Consider the following 26,556-nt stretch of genomic DNA (forward strand, 5'->3'; position numbering starts at 1 on the left):
GTTGGAGCATGCCTTCTAGAACTTCTTCGAGTATTCACAGTAACATAAGTTATTGCCAAAACTACTCAATATACGTAACTGCACTGTAACCTTCTTGCCATAAAAATTTCACCCAAATTCTTTGAGCATTGAGATTGAATTGAGGAGGTAAGAAATAAATCTTGAAATGCTTTTGGATGCATCCCATGTGTTAAGACAATCAACACTTTGGTGGAGTACATTCCACCATAGGAGTGCCTTATCATACAAGTAATTTGTGGCACATTTGAGCTGATCCTTCTTGGAAAAGGATTATTGATCAAAATAATCATTAAACTAGCTTAATCATTATAAAACAATCTTGTTGTCTTTCTTAACATCAAATATTAAAAACTATAAAGACACATGGTTGATGTGTTTTTTCATCTGGATTTGTTCTGCATCGAAGATGCCATGAAGGATACACGCAATGAAATTGTCTTTAGCTTGGATAGATGGGCTTTGTTGTGAGAATGGGGGTTGTAAATAAGATTTGAGTAATAAAAATCATTGAAATATCCTCAGGACAAAATATGGTAGGGGGGTAAAAGCTTGCGGATAACTTGCAATTAAAGTTCTTAACAAATAACTCTCTGTGCTTCAACTCGAACGAAGAAAGGAAAATACACACACAGGAATAACCTTTGAGCTAACCTATGGAATGGAATTTTATGCATATAAGTAAAGCCATGTTTACTAGTGTATTATCCACCTTATTGCTATGTAGGAATAGTAGTTGGAAGGATCTCATTGCATGTTGGGAAGAGACTTTCAATGCTCCACATGAAAACAAGGCTTAAGAAGTGTGATAGAGGAGCTTTAGTGGAAAAGGGAACTTAATTAATGCTCTCTCTCTCTCTCTCTCTCAATCAGCCACAAAATAAACTAAGATTAGATAAGCCAATAAGCTTATTTTAAGCTTTTAAACTTAATAACGTGTACCTTGACTCTACATCAACTACACCCCTTGGTGGTTGTATATGGCATCACAATTCTTGAAATGCATTGTGTAGGCTACTAGGTTTGCAGGGGAGATCTTCGATGGATTTGCAATGGTTAAAATAGTATTAGTAATGCAGAAACTTTTGTGCAATCTCTCTCCCTTCATTAGAGAAAACCACCATAAGGAAAGAAAACCATCCATAAGTGGTATTGACAACAAATGTGTGCCTGAGAGAGAAGGAGACCTTGAAAAAAAGGCATTGGAAAAGGCCTATGTTACCTTGGAAAGGATGGAAGAGACATTTTCCCATGCTTCAAAATGTGATCCACTATGTAATAGCTTTATTCCTGCAGAGTTACTTGAGTGATGCCCAATGGTGGATAAGGAGAAGACCTTAATGATGGATGGATGCATTGAGCTTGATGGAGGCCTTGAAAATGATGCACAGGATGACCAACTGCTACACTCTTATGACAATGTTGTAAGAATTCACCATAACCTTGCACAAAATTGAAGAAAATTCATCTACAACTAATTGTCAAAGAATAGAGAAAATAAGAGTGCACCAGATACCAATTGGGTACAATCATCCCCCTGTGCATGGGTGAGCACATCCCCCATGTATATATTGATTTAATTTTATTCCCTTGGTGCTCAAAATACAAAAGGCATGCAAAAAATAGGCCACATGTTTCTCTTCCTTACACAATTCATCTTTCCCAATTCCTTTCTCCAAAGTGGATTTTCTTTCCTGAAGGTAAGATCTAAAATATCAATCCTTAGCTCGTAAATAATTATTAGCACTTATGTGCATATAACTATCATGTTAAGGAATGTACATCCAAAATAAAATAATTTAATGCTACTTGAGCACCTAATAAATGTTCATTGTGCACCATAAGCACTCTTCAACAAAATAATATCTTTATTTAATAATCTACTACACCAAACACAAATCACATTAGTCCTCACCATTTAACTCCCAAGCATGAGCAACTTGTATCATACGTAGACCTACACATGACAAACTACAATCATGCAGCAATTAAACAATATTGGAAATCCAAAAAAATAAATTAAATCATCATTTTATTTTTCTCCTAATTATTCTTGTAAATTTGATAATAGTGCTAATGCTAGCCCTATCTCATATAACCCGTGCATTCATAGTAGAGAATTGATTTGAAATATTGTTAAATGTGGACTAATGTTGTCCCTCCTAGTCTTGAACTTAAGGTTATTCGACACAAGTTCGAGCATGTTGCCTTCATCAACTTGCAAATGAATTATCCCAATTCCCCTCCACCTAAAGTTTCTTATTAGGCATCCTTGCAAGCCTTGATGCATTGCTTTTGTTGTCTATTATTCTTAGCTCAATGATTGATTTTCTATTTTTATTGCATTCCTCTCAATAATCTTCTAAAGCTCATTCAATTGTGTCTTTATCTCCTTATATTGGATTTTGAGATCATGGATAGTGTCTTCCATTTTGTACATTTCATCAATTCTTTCATTTAGTAATCCTTAACATGCAAAACCTAATTCGGCAGTTGTTGAATTGTGGCATGTATTGCATTTACATTAGCCTGACAACTCTTGATTTGTTTTTATATTAGCTAGAAAAAAAATTAATTGCTTAATATTGAGACACCTAGTTACATTATGACAACTCTCGATTTGTTTGGTGGTTAGAACAAATTTTCATTTCTTGATTATTGAGAAACCTAATATCACCAATTAGCATCTTCACAACTATATTTTAGAAAGCTTGTGAGACTAGAGAAAGTGGGAGGGTTATCACTACAAGAATCAATTGGGTATATGGATCCATCCACCCATAAATATTAGTGAAAGAATTTGAAAGCTGAGACATAAGAGGGGTATTTCACTATAATTCTTGATTTAAGGAGGAGAGAGATGGGCCTAAAGGGCCATACTTTTCCTAATACCTAAGATGGATGCCAAGTGGCATGATGAGGGATTTCTTCAAGATTGTCATGCTGCACTATTACCTTATCCTCATTCACTCCACTTCAAGTTAACTAAATAGAAGCTAGGGGGAACATTGCAGTCTCCTAATTATCTAGTGCTATTAAAGGAAAATTTATGAACAAATCAAATGCATTAGGGTTTATAGTGTATGGATTAGGGTTTGTTATACATGTTATATGTTACTTGGAGACAATAACCTTGTAGTGAATCAAAAACCCTAACCCTAACTATCCAATGACCTTTCATATAGAGTGATGCCTGACATGTGATATATTATGATGGGACTAAGGCATGTGTGTTGTTAACATGCTCATTGAGGTAAGAAAATATGTATTCTTGAAAAGTCAACCATGTTGACAAGGTAAAAAAAGTTGAGCAAGAGCATGGCAAGACATAGTCCTTGTGCAGTCTTCATCACACTTACATTCATATGCATATGTGCAATTTATTTTTGTTTTCTATGCACTCAATCAAATTCCTTGAGATTTACTTTTGACGACTCTAGCCTTTGGCCACTCTAGAGTTGCATAATACATTTACATAACAGGTTTGCATCGTGTGCATGTGCTAACTATTTTAGCACTTTCCATTTGCACTAAAATGCCATTTTGAAGGTATAAATAAGCTATTTTCCACGAAGAATTGGGTTAAATATATCATAACTATTTGCACTCTTAACTTTTAATGTTTGTCAAGCTAGAGGGGAAAATGTTGTAAAGAACGAGTAGCATTGAATAGAAATATGGAAACTCCTTTATTTTTAGAACCTTCAACCTGTTTTCTCGTCTCCCCCCACTGCAAGATGACTTGGTTTTTTATTAATCATCATGCAAAAAGATCGTATAATCCTCAAGCTTGCTATCATGGCTTTGGTAATGGGCATATGATTTTTTAAAGTTGTCGTCACTATGTGCATGCATATTTAAATTGAAGAACTATAAATCTATTTTCTTTTGGTTCACCATCATCAATAGCAGATGTTTATGGAGGAATCTTGTTGTTTAGAATCTCCATCTCTTGCTTTAGGGTTGAGGACTTTAAAAGTAGAATACATGGGGATGCTCAAGGGATTGGGTAATATCATGTTTGGAGCTTGTGAGTTCCTATGATCTTAGTTTGATTAGTACAACTTGCATTAGAGTGGTATATTGGTAGTTAGGTGTCTTTGTAGATCTATTAGGCCCCTCTCGTTCCATTTTCGATTTAGTTTGGTTTTTAGTTATGCTTTTTAATTCATGGATGTACTAAATGCATGTTGGTTGTAATGGAATCATGAAGTCAACAATAAACATATTTTTTTATTGTGACTATAATCATTTTAAAGGCAATTAAGAAATCTCCAAAATTCCAAATATAAAAAGAACATGGGGTCATTTGCACAAAGGCACAAAGGAGATTTCTAGTACAAGGCTAATAGAATAGCTAGTTTGACTATTAATAATGCCAAACCATATGAAAATATGCACAAGTGGAAGAATGTGCCAAATCCTCTTATTGAATCTCTCACCTATAAGAGCATGAATAATATTTGTACATGTATGGATGAGGACCTTTAAGTAGACATGCATTGTTGGTCTATGCCTTATTGGAGAGGTTTGAATCAAATTGAACTTGGAAGTTGTACCAACTATTTAGAGCAATTGCAAGGGGCAATAAGCCAAATATTATTTGTTGAGTGCTACCTTGCCAATCATAAGGGCAAATACCAAATGTAAAAGTTGTTAAAGAGTTTGGAGCATTCATTGCATATTTGTCAAATACTTTTGGAAATATCACAAGTGCAAAGCATGATGCATGTAGGGTATTTAAAATACACCCACTTGTAGTTATATCAATTGGTGTGGTGGACTATGTGAGCTCAAAGCTTCCTTACGCAAATTTCAAATAGTGTTGGCGTTGAAAATTGCAAGTGGAGAGATAGAAGAGTTACCTTTGTGTTGTAAGCTTGGCTCTAAAGAGTAACCTAAGTGCTTGGTAGACATAGTATATTTAGGGTCAAGACCAGTACAAAGTAGTGTCCACTAAATCCATTTTTGGTAAACAGATATAAAAACCTCTAACACAAAATTTTGGAGGGATTTTGAATGAAATTACACATATGTGCTATTTTTGCCACTAGAAGTTTTATAAAGTTTAAGGTTTTAAACCTTATTATTTAAAACTAAAAAATATATAACATTAAACTTCTCGTGAATAACCAGAAATAGTTGATGTTATGGTGTTGTTCTCATCGGTGGATTTCACTTGCACATGAACTGACTCTTATCTTCAAAGTGCTTTAGATCTTTGGAGGTTGTCTAATGAACCATTGTGTGATAAGGAGCGGGTTCAACTTGCTCGTGAAGCATCCATTGCCGTGTGAAATTACCCTAGTTTGCTTACTGTGACGCCCGGTGAGGCAGACAGAGAGGGAGACACGCGCGCGCACACAGAGGAGCTATGGAGAGGCTTCAGCGCATCTTCTCAGGCGTAGGCGGAGCAGGTGCTGGCGGTCCTCATCCTGACTCGCCGCTTGTGGACTCCTCGGAGCAGGTCTACATTTCCTCTCTGGCGCTGCTCAAAATGCTTAAGCATGGTACTTCCTTTTCCCTTAAGCTTTACACAGAGAGAGAGAGAGAGAGAGAGAGAGAGAGAGAGAGAGAGAGAGAGAGAGAGAGAGAGAGAGAGAGAGAGAGAGAGAGAGAGAGAGAGAGAGAGAGAGAGAGAGAGAGAGAGAGAGAGAGAGAGAGAGAGAGAGAGAGAGAGAGAGAGAGAGTTCTTTGTGTCGATTTTTGTATTGCATCTATTACTGCAGGCCGAGCTGGAGTTCCAATGGAGGTTATGGGACTGATGCTTGGAGAGTTTGTTGATGAATACACAGTCAGAGTTGTGGATGTATTTGCAATGCCGCAGAGTGGAACAGGTGTTAGCGTTGAGGCTGTGGACTCCGTTTTCCAGGCCAAAATGCTTGAAATGCTCAAGCAGACCGGCAGGTATATAATGGTCCGATGAAGATTTTACAGAGAAAATGGCTTAGTGATAGCATCTGACGAAATGCTTTAAATCGTACACACTATCAAGACAAGAAAGGACGTAAAGGCATGAAGTTGGACCTAGTTCTACCTCCCACATATTATGATCTCATCAAATTCTCGAGAAGAGGAATTTGGCCTAGGATTACTCTAGAATATATGGGCACTCTTATAAGGATAGGATTTCTGATCTTGTTTCTGATCTTCTTTCAAATTATATTTGCTCCTCTTCAATCCGCTTCTTTGTGACGAGCATCCTGCTCCAAAATTATTTGGACTAATTCCTTCCATGTTATGGTATCTTGCACTCATGAGATGAGAATATTGGTATGGAAGATATTACATTTCGATGGTGAAAGATGTGACAGAAAGGGTCACAACCTTGTCCTTTGACCGGATAATCTTCCTTAGGGATGCTAGTTTCCTCCATCATATCATTGTGATCCTTCATGGTATTGGAATTTCTGACACACAGCTGTTGTAGCCTCTCTTGGTGGTCATCTGATCTGTGAATGTTTTGACTTGGTATAAATGCTGATCACTGTGTCTAGACTTTGGAAGCTCACATGCATGAACTGAGTCACTGTAGTTCAAGAAATGAAAGGAACATGCATAAAACTTCATGGTATCAGAATTTCTGACACAGCTGTTGTAGCCTCTCTTGGTGGTCATCTGATGTGTGAGTGTCTTGACTTGGTATAAACATTGATAATTGTGGCTGGACTGTGGAAGCTCACATGCATGAATCGTGTCATTGTAGTTCAAGAAATGAAAGGAACATGCATGAGAATTGAGATTGTCTTAGAGGGCAGCTGAATTTGCAGAGGCGCCTGAACAGTGATCCATAGTAGGTCAGGGATGAGAAACTATACCGAAATCCCATAGGTGAAGGTGTTGAGGATACGAGGACATAGGAGTTTTCACAGTCTTTGTTAATCTATTCGTCTCTGCCAGGCATTTTACATGGAGGTCCTTTCACCTTATGGCACTCTCTCAGCCTGTGCATGCCCATGATGGGCAGCATCTTTGGGTAGCCTGTTTTCCCTTTTCAGGCAGGGCACATAGCTATCTTGCAGGCAAGCAAACCTGGGCAATTTATATTGTGCTTGCTCTGTCTTTGGCATGGCCAAATGGTGTAATTTGTTGCATCCAGCTTTTGTGTAGGGAGAAGATTGGGAAGGATGAACACTTGCTCTTTGGATGCTGGGAGAGTGAGACAAGGGTGAGATGTTTTAGAAGTAAGGAGATGAGGGGGAAGGGAAACATGAATAGATTGGAGGATGAGAGGAAGTCCTATAACGGTCTACACCTTGATTTGCCTCATGATTGTGTGAGTCTTTGTATTGAACCTCCCTATCATGGCAATCTTTGTGACAAGGTCTAAGCAATGCCCATGGTGGTCCTTGTAGTGCGGGTTGAGTTCTTGATCAGAACTCAAATATGACTGAAACAAACAGGAAAGAATGCTAATACAACAGCCTTGCATGTGTGCCTTGGCACGCTAGTGAGGGTACCAGACTGTTGAAGGGCAGGATGGAGAAAGCTGACTGAGGAGGGAGGAGAAAGGACGATGTGGCTGGAGGGACTCCAACAGCAGGAAAGTGGGGCTGATGTGCATGCAACAAGTGGGACTAAGGTGATATGCCCTAGATACAGGCCCTAGATACAGGGTGCAAGGCTGAAAACTAGCCAACTAATTCATATGTTGCCATTTGCCAATTATGATACTGCCTGCTCAAAATGCTGTGGACTGCTGGAAATGCTGGTAAAGGAATAAAACTGTCCACACTGGCCATAAAAGTGGCCGATTGGTCAACCGGCCCTGCTTGCCCACAAATGTGGTCCAAAAACTCTGTGCCCAGCTTGGAAAATAGCTTCCCAGCATGCACAAACAGCGGGAACCTGTCACCTGATGTAGAACGAAAGAGACAAGTACTCAACTGCCCTCGTGCCATGTGGGCTGAGAACACAAAGGGCAGGATTGTGTAGGTTAAGGAACCCTTATCTTCACATGATGTGACCATAGTTGCCAAGGGTTTTTGTAACGAGGTATGAAACAGGTTTCACAGGTTTTATACAAGTTTTCTAGAACATTAGAAACGGGCTTCATTCGAGATGGAAGAAAACTATCATGAGACTTTATACATATAGAATACTACTCATAGTGTATTTTATTATAATTTATGATCCTATACAATGCAAATGGAGATTCAACATAGCATCAACATATACATGCATCATGGATCATTATTTGTGTCAATATCAGCTTTAATTATAGAAGAAGGCATCAATATATACATGTATAATAGAGGACTCAAGAAAAATTACTGCAATCAATGTCAATGTCCATGTCAGTATGTCGAATGAATGTGCTTATGATGAAGATTGTTCTCATTTGAGAAAGAGTGATGGACAATGATGGTGTTAGAGTCTTTGAAGCCTTTGGTTGAGGCTTGTAAACAAGAGATGAATTAAAAAGAGGACATAGAAATACATGTTTGCTAATGCATGCATGTGTCCAAGGAGTGGAGTGAATAAGGGTAGAAGGCCACTCTAAATAGTAGTAACTTTTAGACATTTGATATCCATTTTTGGAAGTTGAGAATGCAAGGGTTGGGTGCTATCTTGAAAAGATGGTGTGGATGCAATTTGAAGAGGAATATTTCTTGCATGCTTTTGTATAAATTAGACTTAGTCTTCAATAAACCTACTTGCTTCCAATCAACCTAGTTGGACTTGCCATCAATATTCTAAGCTCCATGTCACAAGTATCTATGTTGTCCACTTGTTCAACCGCTTATCTTGCAACCAATATGACATTTTTTCACACATGAATCCTCATTTTGCTTTCTCATAGAACTCCACATTATCTTGAGCTTCTACTAGAGGTGCTAAATGCATTACAAATTGATTAGCTCTTTTAAATACCCCCAAAACATGTAATTACTAAAACTTTCATCATAAAGAAATTGGGTTTTTAGAAATTGTGTGTTCCCACAAGTAAAACCCTAATTTGGGAGGCTCCACTCTTCTACAAGTAGATAGGTTGTTCACCATTCAATCTTATCCCTTGTTTTGCAAGTTATCGCTAGTTCATTATCATATGGCTGTTAGCTTCTTTTATTGTCGCCCACTTATTCCTTATAATTTTCAATTGTTGTAATAATTAGAAGGTTGTCTATATCTACTTTTGGTCCTAGTTGCTACTCACTATCACTCCAGTTGAAACCAACATTGGTTTTTGGAAAGGGCAATAATTCCTTGATTAAGCACTTAACTAAAACAATCAACAAATGAATATAATTGAAAATGCACAAATTATCTTAATAATCTCGGATATTGGACACCTTGTTGGCCCCAAAACTGGCATCTATATCGGTATTTCTTTAACTTGATTGCTAATGGAATGAATACAAGCTGAGATTCACAATCTCCTTTGCTATTCTGAAAAGCCTCTTTGTTGTAACAACAATCACCAATCAATTTGAGCCAATTGCCCCTTGATTTTTTACCTAAGACTTGCACAAATCAAACCACCAATTGGTCAAATGTTGCCCCAAATAACAATGATTGAGTTGGTTGTCACGGGGACATGAAATTTTAATATGCTTTGTTATCTTGCCAATAACATTTGATTAAGTTATTAATCAAATGTGCAAGGTTGTTTAGCACATGTGATGCCCATGGTAGTTATTTAATGGTAACAGGCCAAGGACCCCGAGGATGCAGTGGGTATCAAAGGCAAAAGTTGTAATAAGTGCCTGATAGATACTAGGGGGTACTTGGTGTCAAATTTTCACATAGATTAATTTATTGGCTACTAATGTCAGTGGTGACATTAGAGACTAGGCATTAATTAATTAATTAATACCGGTCTAAGGGTTAATAATTACTCAAGGATACTTAGAATATAAATTAGCTTGGCCAATTTAATTATTGGTTTAGTGAAACTAATTATTGAACACTAGAATAATTATTAAAATATTTTTTAGAATTAATATTTTAAAAATTAAATTAATAAGTTGGATAACATTGGAAAATGGAATTAGAAGATTGCTACTTAGCAAAATTTGCCCATGCAAGTGGAAAAAATATTTTTAGGCGTTGGTGGAATCTACTTTAGCCATTGTGTAAGAGAAGGAGATTGTTAGAGAGGAAGGAGAGACTGTTGATGTGATATGTAGCCATGGGGAATCAATCCTATAGCGTATAAGAGCAGTTTGTTTTTGGTAGTACTAAGCTGTAGGTGATAGCTTCCATGGTTGTTTGGGCAAGGCAACGATAGCTTTTCAGCGTTTCTCGTGATGAAACTTTGAAATTTCTCTTTCTACAATATTCTCTCTCATCCCCTCAGCCATCTCAAGTTATCTTAGCATTTTTCAGCAGTTTGAGCTATTAGAGGAAGAGATTTTAACAAATCTCTATTGTAAATGTCAGAGATCATAGCCTGTTTTCAGGCAGCAGGTGCAGGCAGCAGCTGCACAGTCCAGCTGCACAGTCGGACTGTGCAGTCGGACTGCCACGTGGCAGTCCGACTGCCTGCAGCCATTTTATTTCTGGCTGCGCCCTATTTTGGCGCCCCATCCTAGGCAGATTTTCGCCTATTTATTGCTGACGTTTTCAGCAGTCTGGCATTCATTCTCTGTCGCAGATTACAGACCGGTGCCGTGCAGATCTCTGTCTCTGTTCGCAGATTTCAGACAGCAGACAGTGCAGACTGCAGCAGACTTCGAGGTGGACAGCAGGTCGCATCGTCGAGGTGGAGACATGCAGTCCAGCGCACTGCGCCCGTGTATATCTTTGTATTCAGCATTCTTTATACAGCAGATCTTCAGCGTACACTGTCTCTTTCTCTCCCTTCTCTCTCTGCGTTCTCTCACTCTCAGTCCTACGCTTCCGCACCGCTGCACTCTGACATGGTATCAGAGCAGTGTTTGAGGGCTGACTGAGCGCAGAATCAACCTGAAGAGGAGTTTCCATCGCGACACAAATTTGCGTTTTTTGCGTTTAAGGGCAGACAGGAGGGCTGCGCCTTGGAACAAGGCTGAAACGAGTGTGGGCGCACAGGAAAGGAGTACAGGTGGTGGATTTGCTGCTGTTTACTGCTGTTTGTCGCGGAGAAAGTTTGAGTTTTCAACCTAAAAGTGCAGGTTTTGCTTTTTCATCGCCTCCGGCGGGTGAAGAAGCTTCGGGACACTGAAGAGCCTTAGCAGGCTGAGTCTACTCAGTCAGAGGGGGCTGCTTTTGCGTTTGAGAAGGCATTGCAGGTGAATATGTCTACAGAGATGGACTTGGAGTTCCAGGCGATTATGGACCGGAAGGTGCCTGTCCTACCGGCTCTTCCTACAGATCAGAAGCTCGACGGCGACAACTACCGCATCTGGCGCGTTATGATGTTGGCCATTCTGGAGTCCTATGATTTGGCGGAGTTGGTACAGGAAGATATTGACCGGCCCTCGGTAAGAGATGAGTCCAAACTCTCTTTCGATGCTCGTGCGGAGTTGGCCAGGGCCCAGTCTCATTGGGACAAACTGAATGCCAGGATTCGATCCTTTCTCTTTCTATCATGCACTACAGCCGTGATCGCTCACATCGAGCACTTGACGGTGGCTCGTGAGATATGGCTGGAGCTTGATCAAATGTACAATCGGATGACCCTGATGAAGAGGGTTTCTTTGGAGGTTCAGATGCGGACCTTGTCCGTCAATAAGTCTTCTTCGCTAAGGGAACACATTAACAAGCTCAGGCAGCTACAGATGCAGGTTCAGAATGCGGGGAAGCCGATCTCCTCCGAAGACATGGCGATTACACTCTTGTCCCAGTTGCCGCCACGATTCGGTACATTTTACTCTGCCCTTATTGCTTCAGGGCGAGAGTCTACTCTTCGGTGGGAAGAGTTGGTTCCTATGGTCTTGGACCAAGAGGAACAGCTAAAGGGACAGAATGCTTCCAAGACGGAGGCATTGACAGGTCAAGCCTCTCAGAAGAAGGGGAAGGACCAAAAGAAGAAGAAGGGGGATAACAAGTCCAAGAAGGACAAGGAGAAGGACAAGGACAAAGACTCCACATGCCATATTTGTGGAAAGACTGGCCATTGGAAGAAGGATTGCCCTGATAAAGACTCGAAGGACACCAAGAAGAAGGACACCAAGGATTCTGGAGCGGTGGCTGCACCCTCATCAGCTGCATTTCTACATTTAGTTGTCATTGAGGACGCTTCACCGAATGCTTCTGATGCTGCGATGGCGGCTTCCCAATCTCGAGAGTGGATTATTGATAGTGGTGCCTCACGGCACATGACTCCTTCATCAGATGGTGTTGCCCAGCTGCGCCCGTCGCGTGGGCAGGTTCTCATTGGAGACAGCTCTTCAGTTTCTATTGCAGGTCGAGGTAAGATGCAGCTTATTCCGGATGGACGAGGTGGCACCCATACTTCAGAGGTTTTGCATGTACCAGGATTGGGGTACCATCTCCTTTCAGTCCATAAGATTTGTTCCCTTGGTCTTCTGGTGGAGTTTGACAGTTCTACAGTGCGAGTCCTTGATCGTGAATCGAGGAAGGTTCTATCATCTGGATATGAGGAGAACGGCATTTACAAACTGAAGTCTTCCACTGCCCTCTCTACTCTTCTTCTTACCTCACAGTCACAGTTTGAATTATGGCATGCTAGGTATGGTCACCTGAACTATGACTATCTTCGGAAGGCGTCACGGGGACAGCTTGTTCGAGGGTTGCCGGATATAGTGGTGAGCCAGCAGCCATGTGTCTCCTGCATAAGGGGGAAGCAGCATAGGGATGCTATTCCCCACACCGCTTCGCGGTGGTCTACTTCACCGATGGAGTTAGTATCTACGGATCTATGTGGCCCTATGAGGAATGAGTCCCTGCGTGGGAGCTCGTACTTCATGCTGATCGTGGATGACTATAGCAGGATAACATGGGCCTACTTTTTGGCACTAAAATCAGAAGCTTTCTTGCACTTCAAGGATTGGCTTCTCTTTGAGGAGAACCGATCAGGCCGGAAGTTGAAGACCTTGCGATCCGACAAGGGAGGTGAATTTGTCTCTAATGAATTTGCTCGGTTTTGTGCAGATAGAGGAATTCACCAGGAGTTTGCCAATACGAATACTCCACAAGAAAATGGTATTCTCGAACGGAAGAACCGTAGTGTGATCGAGATGGCGCGCACCATGATGGAGCACCGACAGACCCCCCAGGTTCTGTGGGCCGAGGCTGTGGCTACTGCAGTCCACATTCTTAACCGATCTCCTACTTCGGCCGTGGAAGGGATGACTCCATTTGAGGCGTATTTTGGGTCGAAGCCAGATGTTTCTTACTTTCGGGTCTTTGGGTGTGATGCCTATGTTCACATTCCCAAAGCTCACCGTGACAAATTCGAAGCGGCTTCCCGCAAACAGGTATTTGTTGGCTACAGCTCCCAGTCCCAAGGCTACCGACTCTATGATCCCGTCAAGCGGGATGTATATACTAGCCGTGATGTGCGGTTTGTGGAGGTTCCGGCTTCTTCAACGGGTGAGGAGCATCCCGTTCTTGGAGATCCAGGGGAGAGTTTGGCTCCTTCTACAGTTCCACTGGAGCCTGTGCCGTTTGATTATGATTCTGTTTCTGACACAGAGTCTACTGTTCCACCGGATCCTTCTGAGGAGTTACCACTGGTGGACATTCCAGAGTGTTCTACTGATGGAGAACGACGAGGGGAGGTTCGGCCTCCTCCTCGCTGGGCTCGTGACACACTCCGTGATTCAGGGATTGAGGGGGTTCCTGAGGAGTGGGGACCGCAGGATGGTCCGCGGCGGTCACGGAGGCACCAGGCGCATTCTTCGGAGCTTGTGTGCTCCAATTATTGTTTGATGTCCCGAGTTATGCAGGATCGAGAGCCCACCTCCGTGAAGGAGGCTTTACAGTCCGCCCCATGGAAGAAAGCTATGGAAGCTGAGTTGGAGGCTATTGAGAGGAATGGCACTTGGTCACTTGTGCCACGCCCCCCGAAGAAGAAGGTGATTGGAGTCAAGTGGGTCTTTAAGACCAAATATCTCAGTGATGGTACTTTGGATAAGCACAAGGCTCGCCTTGTTGCTAAGGGTTTTGCCCAGCGCCCAGGGATTGACTGTCATGACACCTTTGCCCCTACAGCTCGTATGGCAACCATTAGAGCTGTTCTTGCTTTGGCTGGCCATAGGAGATGGCCTGTTTATCAGCTGGATGTGAAGTCGGCCTTCCTGAATGGTGATTTGAAGGAGGAGATCTACGTTGAGCAGCCTCCTGGCTTTGGTTCTTCAGATGGGAAAGTCTACAGGTTGAAGAAGGCCCTGTATGGTCTCAAGTAGGCCCCGCGAGCTTGGAACGAGAAGATTGATTCGTTCCTCCAATCTCAGTTGGGATATCGGCGGTCCAAGGCCGATCCTCAGCTGTATGTTCACACTTCCGAGGATGGTTGTGTGCTGTTTGTATTATATGTTGATGATTTGATTGTCACAGGTGATGATGCACAGCAGGTCCAGGAGACAAAGTCAGCTTTACATCGGACGTTCGAGATGACGGATTTGGGGCTACTCCATTTCTTTTTAGGACATGAGATTTTTCAGTCTCAAAGGGGGATCTTTCTCTCCCAACAGAGATATGTTCAGGAGCTCTTGGTGTCTTTTGAGATGGAAGATTGTCGGGCCCTTTCTACTCCTATGGATCCGAACTGGAAGGCCACTTCCCATTCAGCTTCTCCTTTGGCGGATGCTTCCCGCTATCGACAGTTGATAGGGTCTTTGATTTGGCTTCTCAACACCAGGGTTGATCTATGTTTTGCTGTTGGGCTCTTGGCAGGGTTCATGAGTGAACCTAAGACGGTGCATTGGCAGGCTGCTCAGAGGATACTTCGGTATCTCAGGGGGACGTCTGATTTGGGGATTCATTACCCCGCAGGGACAGATGGGTCAGATCTTGTACTTGCAGGTTGGAGCGACTCGGATTGGGCCGGTGACGTGGACCACAGGCGGTCTACAACAGGTTACTGCTTTACTTTGGGTGCAGGAGTTATTTCATGGAGTAGCAAGAAGCAGCCCACGGTAGCCCTTTCGTCTACTGAGGCGGAGTATCGGGCCGCGTCTTCCACCACATGCGAGGTTGTGTGGCTTCGGAGACTGTTGGAGGAGCTTGGGTGCCCCCAGACTCGTCCTACATTGCTGCGATGTGACAATGAGAGTTGCATTGCCTTGGCAAGGAACCCTGTTTTTCATGCCCGGACGAAGCACATTGAGATCCAGTACCACTTCATCCGAGAAAAGCTTCTGGATGAGACCATCACTGTGGAGTATTGCAAGACGGAGGATAATCTTGCGGATTTGTTTACGAAGGCGCTTCCTCAGGCTCTACTTCGGCAACATTCCAGATCCCTCAGGCTTCTACCCTGTCCAGGCTCTGAGAGGGGGTGTCAGAGATCATAGCCTGTTTTCAGGCAGCAGGTGCAGGCAGCAGCTGCACAGTCCAGCTGCACAGTCGGACTGTGCAGTCGGACTGCCACGTGGCAGTCCGACTGCCTGCAGCCATTTTATTTCTGGCTGCGCCCTATTTTGGCGCCCCATCCTAGGCAGATTTTCGCCTATTTATTGCTGACGTTTTCAGCAGTCTGGCATTCATTCTCTGTCGCAGATTACAGACCGGTGCCGTGCAGATCTCTGTCTCTGTTCGCAGATTTCAGACAGCAGACAGTGCAGACTGCAGCAGACTTCGAGGTGGACAGCAGGTCACATCGTCGAGGTGGAGACACGCAGTCCAGCGCACTGCGCCCGTGTATATCTTTGTATTCAGCATTCTTTATACAGCAGATCTTCAGTGTACACTGTCTCTTTCTCTCCCTTCTCTCTCTGCGTTCTCTCACTCTCAGTCCTACGCTTCCGCACCGCTGCACTCTGACAGTAAATCCTAATTTACAAGAGAAATTAGGGTTTTAAGAGTCGCCTTGGAATGCATGTCTAGAATTGAGAGCCTAGGACTTAAATTTCAGCAGCTGAAATTAAGGAATTTCAGGAAGATTCAAGAGGCCAACCAATCAAAATAATATTTGGGGCTAAATTTGTCTTTCAAGGAGCAAAGTAAAGGCCAATCCCCATCCTAACCAAGGGGCAAATTGGTTTGGAGGCTTGTTGGTTAGTTTTGACAGCAAGAGGCAATTGGAATAGCGGAGAAGATCAGAGGATCTCTATTGTACTGTATCCATTTGTAGTAAAAGTTAAGGAAATACCACAAGATGTGCTAGTTTTAGGGTTAACAAGTGTCAAATGCCCAAGATTAACAACCAGCATTTGATGTAGCATCTATTGCCAGGCAACTTCAAAATGCTATTGCCTACCCTTGGAAGGTGACTCTCTACTGTTTCCTGCTTGTTGAGGCCTCCACTCTTTCTCTCTCTCTCCAGCATTATCCAACCATTTAATTAATTTTTAAAATTAAATAATCCTAAAAATCAATTTCAACCCTTCTGACCTTGCACAAAATTAAATGTGACCATCCATAATTTAATTAGCTAGACCATTCGCAACTTGGAGTGATCCCTAATCTCTGTTGACCCTTAGATTGATATTTTAATTAATTAATGCTAGTCCCTAGTGTCACCATCGACACTTATTGGCCAAACCATTGCCCTAGGGTCCAATCTGATACCAATTGGCCAACAAAACCCAATCGGCATAACTTATCAAAACTTTTGCCTTTTACACCCACTGCATACTCAGGGTTGTTGGCCTGTTACCATGAAATAATTGCCGTGTGCATCACATGTGCTAAACAAGCTTGCACATTTGACTAATAACTTAATCAAATGTTATTGGCAAGGTTAAAGCATCTCAAAATTTCACGTCCTCATGACACTAGCTATCTATTCGATTGCTGCAGCCCCTGTTCAAGTGTTTTTAGTTGTTGCCGTGATCATTGGGACTTGGTAGGCTGCCGTGTTTTCATCCTTACAGGCTGTGTTGTTGTTGTTTGTTGTTTAGAGCACTTTTTAGCATCAGCTTGGTCTGCGTTTACATCTATAGTAGGTTAATTTTACATTTTCAGCGCTTTTTTTCAACCTCAACTCCAATTGGTGTTTGTTACACTTGGGATCCGTCTTTAGTGGAGGACACACATTTCCCTTAGCCGAGTCCCATGAGAGCCTCTGGTTGCTCGACATCTCTTCCCTTGAGCATCTTGTACACTCTTTTATTCATTTACAACATTTATTCATTTAGTTTAGAGTTTTCTTTCTTCTATGTTTATGTTTTTGTATTTGTGTTTTGAGTTCTTTGTGTTTCAATCTATTAGCAGGATTGTTAGCTCATGTGCGAGTCTATACATGCCACCTCGGTTGGGCACACTAGTCATTAGTTAGGCATTATTCTACTAATTTTTGTGTGGCACTTGTGGCATTTTATGCCAATCGGCCAGCATTAAATGCTCGTCGACCAATTGCCATATTTGGCATATTTTGGGTCTGTTTATTTAGGGGCTTCTCCTCATTTAGTCATCATCATTCTTCAAGTGGTCTTCCTTTTGGAGAGAGGAGCCAATGTCGGTGGCGACGCATCTAGTGACTCATTGTTGTACTTGTCATTGTCGTGTTTGATATATGGATTCCATTTCCTAAGCACATCTTTGAGTTCTCTTCTTTTGCAGTGTTCTTTTGTTCTTTTGTTTTCTTCCTTTTCTGTCTTGTGTTTATCAGTTTATTTCAGCACCTGTTTATGCTTCTATTGCTGCACCACTTCTGACATGGTATCAGATTGGAGGATCTAGTTTCGTGTTGCGATTTTTTTGCTGATTACAAGTCTTTCTTCCCCTTGCTGATCAGGCCAACGTTTTTTAACTTGTGCTCGAATTCCAACTTGCAATCGTTAGGTTGCTGCATTAAGTGCTGCATAAGCCTGCGTTTTTCATTTTCTGCCCCTAATCATGGTTGGGGGACTATTTGTATAGGCCATTTTTACTGTTTTTGGCAACTTTTGACAGTTGTTTTAAAATTTTGCAACAGTTGACCTTCGTTTTTGATCAGATTTATGGTTACATTTCCTGTGAACCCTCATTTTGTGAAGTCTTTGCTGTTAGTTTGGTTTTATTCTCTCTCTATATACCTTCTATTCTCTATATTCTCTTCTTCTCTCCAAATGGCTCCTCCGTGCACTTCTACAAATGGTGAGTTACATGGACTTGACTATTTTACATGGAATGTTTTGGTGAAAGCTTAGTTTGTGCAGGAGCGGATTTGGTACATTGTATCTAGAGTTATTCCTTGGCCTCAGCGTCCTTTTCCTCTTTTCGAAGATTTTGATGAGGATAAATGAGGAAGCTGTAGTTACATGGGGTTTAGACGATGCAAGTGCGTATTCTGCATTGCTCAGTGTACTTCTAATGAAGTTCTACCGGCGGTTACCTCTTGCATGACATCCCCAGAAACAGGGTTGAACCTTCAGATATGAGGCACCTTTCCCCATGCGTGTTGTGACCCTTTATGGATAGCTTTAGCAGATGAAGTTTGAGCCGAAGGATATCATTCAATCTATTTTGTTATTTGTTACAAAGATACATGACCAGTTTTGACACATTTCCTTTAGCCCACTCCCATGAGAGCCACCGATTGTTTGACATCTCTCCCCTTGATCATCTTGTACTCTTTTCTTCATTTACAACATTTAGTCATTCAATTTAGAGTTCTCTTCCTTGTATGTTTGTTTTTTGTATTTGTGTTTGAGTTCTTTGTGTTTCAGTCTGTTAGTAAGATTGTTAGCTCATGTGTGAGTTTGTGCATGCCACTTTGGTTGGGCACACTAGTTATTATTTAGGCATTATTTTAGTGATTTTTGTGTGGCGCTTGTGGCATTTTATGCTAGTTGACCAACATTAAATGCTGGGTGGCTAGTTGCCATAGTTGGCATATTTTGGGCCTATTTATTCATGGGCTCCTCCTCCTCATTCACTCATTATCATTCTTCAGGGGGTCTTCCTATTGGGGAGAGGAGCCAGTGCCGATGCCCTGGCATCCAGTGAATTGTTGTTGTATGTGTCATTGTTGTGTTTAGTATATGGATTTCATTTCTCAAGCACATCTTTGAGTTCTCTTCTTTTGCAGTGTTTTTTTGTTCTTTTGTTTTCTTCCTCTTTTGTCTTGTGTTCAACAGTTTATTTCAGCACTTGTCTATGCTTCCATTGCTGCACCACTTTTGACATAGTCATAGTCCTATGCTCAGTGTTTTCTTTTGCAAACCCTAGCATATCTTGTTAGCTTGCCTGCTTTGGGCATGTTAGTCTGTCATCTCCTCGTTGTGAGCTCCTATCAAAGTTTGACGGCGACGTGGGAGCTTTGGCATTTTAGTGTGCATTTCTTCAATTTTAGGCACATTTCTTGTGCATTTCCCTAGTTTGTTAGGAGGTTTCCACGTTTGGACAGTGTCAGATTGCTCTATGATTGCTGGTTATTTTGTCATTATTTTCTTCATTTTTTTCAGCAGTTGGATTGCATTATATGCATTCATTTTGGGGCATTTATTGCACTTGGCCAGATGGAGGGACTCCTGCAGCAGTTGGCTAGATTTGGAGGGTGTTGGCTATTTATAGCCATCTCATTGATCAGTCTCTCACTTCTGCAGGTTATCTTCAGTAACTCCTCTCCGACACTCTTCATCATTGGTGCTGCTTTCATCATCTCATCCTGATTTGGTGCCTTATTGATGCTCTGGGTTGAGTGCCCTTGCTCTGGCAAAGAACCTAGTGTTTCATGCTCACACCAAGCACATTGAGGTTCAATATCATAATGTTTGGGAGCGGATTGTGGATTCTGAGTTAGCGGTGGCCTACTGTCCCATGAAAGACAATACTGCAGATTTCTTCACGAAGCCTTTGCCTCAGGCTTCTATGCTTCATCACATGAGGTTCATCTCTTGGTTGTGAGCTCCTGTCAGAGTTTGACAGAGACATGGGAGCTTTGGCAGTTTAGTGTGCATTTCTCCCATTTTAGGCTCATTTCTTATGCATTTCCCTAGTTTGTCAAGAGGTTTCTACCTCCATCTCAGCCTGATTTGGTGCCTCCCTATCGCTTTGAGCTACATGCAAGGATTGATCAGTCCTGATCATTGTATTCAGCATTCTTCTTCAGTCAGTGTAGTATTTCTTTCTTCATCTTCTGTTTCCTTCTCTCTCTCTCTCTCTCTCTCTCTCTCTCTCTCTCTCTCTCTTTGTGCTTGGGTTCCTTCTTCCACCACACACTCACATATCTCCCCAGGGACTTGGATGGGAGCAAGTCACGCTAGGTATGGGGTTGCTCCATTGCAGGACCTTGTACTGTTGACACTACATGGAATAACATGGAATTTCTCGGAGTAGAAAATGACAAACTTGTTGTCTGTTGCTTATCCATACACCAAAGTTGCTGTTATAGTGCTTTGTTTTGCCTCTATTACTCTCAAGGTTGTGCCACAACAGTGAATGGTTGTGTTTTGCAACAATGAGTTTTATGCATGCATTGCAGTTGCTGTTATATGCTTTGTTTTGCCTAATTTATACTCAATGTCTTGTCACAATAGTTGATAAGGGTTGCATTCCATGCTTGTACAATTTACAATACCAGTAACCATACCGTTCGTTCATTCCGCACGGTTTGTGTGCATTCGAACTGAACTAAAAATCAATCATCTTATTTGTTTGTTTGTGCATTTTTTTGAATTTTCACTTTTTTTTTGGACTAATACACATTCAAATTTCTCTTCTTTCATACTTCTCCCTCACCTCTGCCCCCACACTCACTCACACACACACACACACACACACACACACAAATTAGCCTCCATATTCTCCAATCTCCCTCTCTTTAGCTCAAGCCTCCATCTTCAATTACCCTACTTTCTTTCTCCCTCTCCTTCTCCTCTCCATTTCCCCTACCTTCTCTTCCTTCTCTACCTATCCATATCCCCTTCCCTCACCTTCTTTTCCTCTCCTCTCCCTCTCTCTCTCTCACTTTCAAGTTTCATCTATATATATATTACATCCTCTCCCTCTCTCTCTCCCTCTCCCTTTCCCTCTCCCCCTTCCTTTCCTAGATCCCTCTCTCTCCCTTCTCTCCTTTCTCTTTATTCTTCTCAACAATGCGTAGGCCTCTTCATGAAGCTTTTTCTCTCTACACCACAAACCTTGAGAAGGCCACGGGCAAGTCAAATTGCTACTAGTGGACTTGCAAGTTTGGTCGGAAGATGGTGACAAGTAGTGTGACGAGGCTCATCATTCTTTTGACCAAGGTGGGTGGTCAATGTGGTCCATGTCCTCAAATCACTCAATCCATGGCCGATGAAATCATGAGGGAGCACTCTTCCCTCTCCAATCAAAGTTATCATGTGTCATGGAGCATGTCAAAGGCTCAAGAGGAAATGCCAATTCGACATGTAAGTGGATGCTTTCGAAACTCCCATCTCCTAGTCTATGTGCCTCAATAGCCTTGGGCTTGGTCATCACTGTTGAAAGTAAAAGGCCATGTAGATAAGCTTCACTACAAGAAGCTAAGGGTGGTATTTCCGGTCCTTTGTTTTTCCTCAAAGAGAGGCAAAGGAATGTGGAGATAGAGATTGCATGCACTATTATTGAGTGCAATTTCACATTCCATTTGCTTGGAGTGGATAGGTGGGAAAGAAGTGTCAAAGCTATTGTCACGGTTGGTTCATGCAAGGGGTGGTATGGCGTCACCTATGATGACATGCGAACCTTGAAGAGGAGAGGGAGAGAATCAATAAATCTCGTGACTCCTTGCCTGCTGGATGGGCAAAGTATGGTTGCACCATACTTTTGGATGGAGTGATAGGAAGAAACGAGGTATCATCAACATCCTTGTTTCTTCACCTCTTGGCACCTTTTCTTGTTGGCTGTGGATCCAAGGCAAAGAGGACGAAGAACAACGAGGGCTTTCATATATACATATATCCGACAAGCTATTATGGAGGTAATCTTATAAATCAAGATTTATATTTTACTTTATAGTTCATTATTCATTTTACGTTTCAATCTATATTTTTTGGATAACCTCCTTTAAATTCTAATTTCCATTTCTTTACTTAATTGTTTTTGATTCATGAATCATGATTTATCTATCCCAATATCTCTTCCACTTTATCTGTATCCTTAATCTCATCTACCTTCTCTTTCAATAGTCTAATGTCTTTCACTTGTTAAATATTGTAATAATGAGTTAGGTTTGAATCTTCATATGCAACTTATCATTATGCCCTAATTAGGTGAATGTTGATGAGTTAAAGTTGAGCGGGGCCACCCTAAAGAGTGTCAACAAAGAGCGAAGTGAGGAGCACGAAGCCATCTTCAAGGATCTCTGCATGGAGCTCAAAGAGATTGACTATCGAGTCTCATGCACTTAACCGTTGAGTTATTGCTCGAGTTGTGAGCACTAGGACCATCACCACACCAGCTATTAAGACCCATGTGAGATGAGGCTTTGGGAGTTCCTTTACTACACATGTAGTTGTTGTAGAGGATGCTCTAGTTAGAGAGCTTGAGTATGTTGATGATCGGAATGTTATCAGTGATGGAGATTCTGGTGAGCCGTTTGAGGTCTCTTCTAGTGAGGGTGGCTCTCCACCTTCTGATTTATTTGGGCTTGATGATGAGTTGTTCTTATGAGTCACGAGTTACTTTTTATTTGTTATTTTGAGTTCTTTTATGAGCATTGAGTGATAGCATGTGCAATGGTAGATGCCATTTTGTAACTTTTTGGAGTACTCAATCGAACATGTTTATGCCCTTGAAATTGTTTTCTAAACTCAAATTTATTGAAACTTTGTGCTTTCTATGATGTGTCTTTAAGTTGCACATTTTATATTTGTGTAGGCTGTTTTTATGTATGATTTTACATGTGTTTTTTTAATGAACTTACGAAACAGCATATTTTATTCTCAAAATTTTTGTGTACACTTCACACCATATGCTTTTGCATACTGAATGTATGAAACCACCCTGCAGCTGATGTGTGAAGTGCTAATTTGTGTTGTGCTGCTTTTCTGTGGAACATATTACTGCTGCCTGTCTGCATGTAACTTTGCCCTGTTGTCACATGCGACTAATGGCTTCAATCTCGGTTGTTAAAAATTATTCACAGACCGGAGATGGTTGTGGGTTGGTATCATTCACACCCTGGTTTTGGATGTTGGCTTTCTGGAGTTGATATTAATACACAGCAGGTGTGTATACCTCTCATTTTACTTATATCTAAATTGTTTTTTGAAAGGTGTTGTCTGTTGTTGTTGGCATATCTTGCAGCTGGTAATAAAGTAAATCAGTGCATGAATGGTATAGATGGGGAAGAATTCTTATCAAATAGATGGTATACAAATAGGTCATTTATTGGATTGAGAGAAATAATTTCATTTTTTTTTGAATTCACTTGAAACATTAATAAATATCCCTTTTTTGTAATTTCTGAAAAGTATCAATGTAGTCTTGTTAAAATGTGCTCTGCATCTGAGATTACGGAGAGATCAATTATGGAGTTTTAATAAATGTCATCTGCAGAGCTTTGAAGCATTGAATCAGAGGGCTGTGGCAGTTGTTGTAGACCCAATTCAAAGTGTTAAAGGCAAGGTAGTCATTGATGCCTTTCGTCTTATCAATCCACAAACCATGATGATTGGACAAGAACCGCGTCAGACCACTTCGAACCTTGGGCATCTTAACAAGCCTTCAATTCAGGTTCAGTTCTTGCATGATGCTTTTTGTTTCTTGATGTCCGTAAAATCTTCCGTCAGTTCAGCTTGATTAACCCTGGGTTATGTATGTTTTTATGAGCTTGTTGTGCACGTGATTGCAGGCCTTGATTCATGGTTTAAATCGGCATTATTATTCAATTGCTATCAACTACAGAAAGAATGAACTTGAGGAGAAGATGCTCCTGAATTTGCATAAAAGGAAATGGACAGATGGCCTCACACTCGAGCGGTTTGATAGTCATGCCAAAACCAATGAAGCCACTGTACAGGTATATATTGTTGCCAGATCTCAGTGTTTTCTCTTTGTGCCCTGAAATAGAGTTTTGATTTATGTTTTGAGCCAGTGGCACTCTCCCTGCATGTGATTTCAACATCCGTTTTTAGCGATTTTATGCCCAGAAGTGGATCCGCTTGGCAGTGTTGGGCTAACTCTCTTTTCTCAGAGGAGGTTTGAAATAGCCATGCCCAGGTAAGATGCTGATTGAGCAGCAGCAAGGAAAGTAGCTGGATGTGTAGTAAAGAGTAGTCGTCAGGACTGTGGTCCTTCTTGGGTACATGATGATGGCTGAAGAAAAGTCTTCTATCAAGTCTTTCAGAAGAAGGATTCCTCTGTCCATTCTTTGTGCCAGTGTCAAAGTTCTTTAGTGGCCTCCAAAACCTCCTTTTGGTTACTCTTCAAGGAGCTTTGTTCTGGCTGAGACAAGCCTGTTGGAGCAACTAGGCTTTCTTTGTCTTTGTGATGTAATTGCTAACTCCACCTTCACTTTTCTTTTGTTCAACATATCCCCTTCTCCTCCTCTCTGCTTGTGTTGGCTGACATGGTGAGGAGTATGATGTTTGACCATGCATCTGTGTCATAACTACTCATTATCAAACACTCTTGATCATGGAGCCTTACTTTCCAGCTGTTTTTGTCATCAAACATTCGAGGCTTTTTGTAAGGAGTAAAGTGTATTGTCAAGATGTTGGTAAAGTTTTGTGATAGCTGCACATACTTTTAGTTTGGAAGTATAAAGCAAGTGTTTGACAGAAGTTCCCTTTCTTTTTAAACTCATTAAGAATTTCCAATGAAGTTTTTTTCCTTGAGCAGTTTCTTAACACACCATCATTTTTCCAGGAGATGCTTGATCTGGCTGTGAAATATAACAAAGCCGTGCAGGAAGAGGATCAGCTGCCTCCTGAGAAGCTGGCTATTGCAAATGTAGGCAGGCAGGATGCAAAGAAACATCTGGAAGAGCATGTTTCCAATCTGATGTCTTCAAACATTGTTCAGACCCTTGGGACCATGCTTGATACTGTTGTCTTCTAGGGAGAGAATTCAGCAACTGTTGAAGCCTTTTCTCTTCCTGGAAATGTGTGCACTGTCATATCACATTTGAAGAACCATGTGGGATGTTTTCCCTGCTGCGGACTCCCTTTATAGACATGTCTTTCTATGAGCATACAATTTATTTGTTCTAGTCTGAAATGGGCCGGAGTAGTTCATTTATCAGAAAGTTTCAATGCGTTTATTGGATAGTCTTTGGCTAACATATGTGACACAATTGCAGATAGGTATGCTGAAGTATCACTCAGCTGAGTTCATCCACAGATGCATGATAAAGCATTTTGTGACGTTTAGTGTCATTATTTAGATGTCTTGAGAGACAAGTCTCTTCCCAAGGACCTAGATGGGCAATTTTTCCAGGGAAATTATTTGTACCCTAAGCAAAGTCTGTTTTTGTGTCAAGGTGCTGCTTAAGGACTCTTGCATGGGGCAGTTTCCTTCTTTCTCTTGTTTGACATTGATGCAAAGCTCATTTGGATAAGAAAAGCAAAGCTTTTTGATGAACCTAAATATGCCCATATCACTTTGTTGAGTATTTTGAGGATAGAAGGGCTAACGTAATGACAAAGTGTGGCCTTATCAAGCAAATATAAGTAGACAGATCTCATCTTTAAAAGGTATTTATTACTTGATGAGAGCATGTATCATCTATAGAACTTCTAAACAAACTGATGCATGTGGTTCTGTTTATGCAGCACTTTAATATCTGTTAAACAGTGAACATTTTTTTTGTCAGCAAAGTGTCAAAGGCTGTGTCTTTTTCATGATTGGCCAAGGGTACTTCAGAGGTGGAAACCAATTCAGTTTGCTTCACTGCAGAATGTGAGGCTCATACCTAGAGCATAATTTCTGACCACCCTAGGCTCTATGTGATACTTGACGATGGCACCAGAAAAGTCAAGTCTTTTGTAGTAATGTTCCTCTGTCCATACTTTGATACTTTCTTTTTTTGAGAAAGTATTTCAAACGATCAAGAAAACCTTTTGGACAGTTGGCCTCGCATAGCCCCATGTGTGGTGTATGGGTGGCCTCGAATTAGATGTCCCAATCAAGGTGCTCAGCTAGCATGTTTGTGCTCTTGGGTGGTGCTTGGTAGGCTTTATCATACGCCTAGGCACACACAAGGGTGGGTTTGGGTGCTTTGGTTGGCCCGACGAAAATATAATAAAGGTGCGATCAAGGCAATTGCTTCATGGAGTCCAAATGGATAAGTTTTTATGCTAAACATGTCCATGCTAGGAGCAAATGTTACCATCAATTGGAAGATGCATGCTATGTACTTCTTGTATTGACAAGCTTATCATAAGTATTTAAATAGATTTCTCACAATGATTACTTGTATTTTTCATAATTTCTTCATTGAAAAGAATAGTGATGGCACATGAGAACAACTCATTGGACACACAAAAATGTTGGTTCAAGGATATATTAAGAATTTTTTAATTAATACATGCAATGCTTGGTATAATCTTGTGGAAAACATTCCTCTGCTAAATCAAAGTCGAATGATGAAGTTTGTAT

At 41.4% G+C, this 26,556-nt stretch overlaps 1 protein-coding gene across 1 annotated transcript; it reads left to right on the forward strand.

Annotated features, from left to right (window-relative positions):
* The first annotated feature begins 5,248 nt into the window (after nt 1-5,248).
* On the forward strand, nt 5,249-25,226 carry LOC148015328 (Mov34/MPN/PAD-1 family protein). Its single transcript, XM_087666081.1, has 6 exons — nt 5,249-5,528; nt 5,748-5,925; nt 23,102-23,183; nt 23,515-23,691; nt 23,810-23,977; nt 24,826-25,226. Exons 1-6 carry the CDS (start codon nt 5,393-5,395, stop codon nt 25,015-25,017), a joined length of 933 nt encoding a protein of 310 aa, XP_087522207.1. The 5' UTR covers nt 5,249-5,392; the 3' UTR covers nt 25,018-25,226.
* Nucleotides 25,227-26,556: the final 1,330 nt, after the last annotated feature.

The sequence above is a fragment of the Lygodium microphyllum genome, chromosome 24 (genome assembly GCF_053477565.2).
Source record: "Lygodium microphyllum isolate KBCC chromosome 24, Lygodium_microphyllum_v1.1.10, whole genome shotgun sequence".
NCBI lineage: Eukaryota > Viridiplantae > Streptophyta > Polypodiopsida > Schizaeales > Lygodiaceae > Lygodium > Lygodium microphyllum.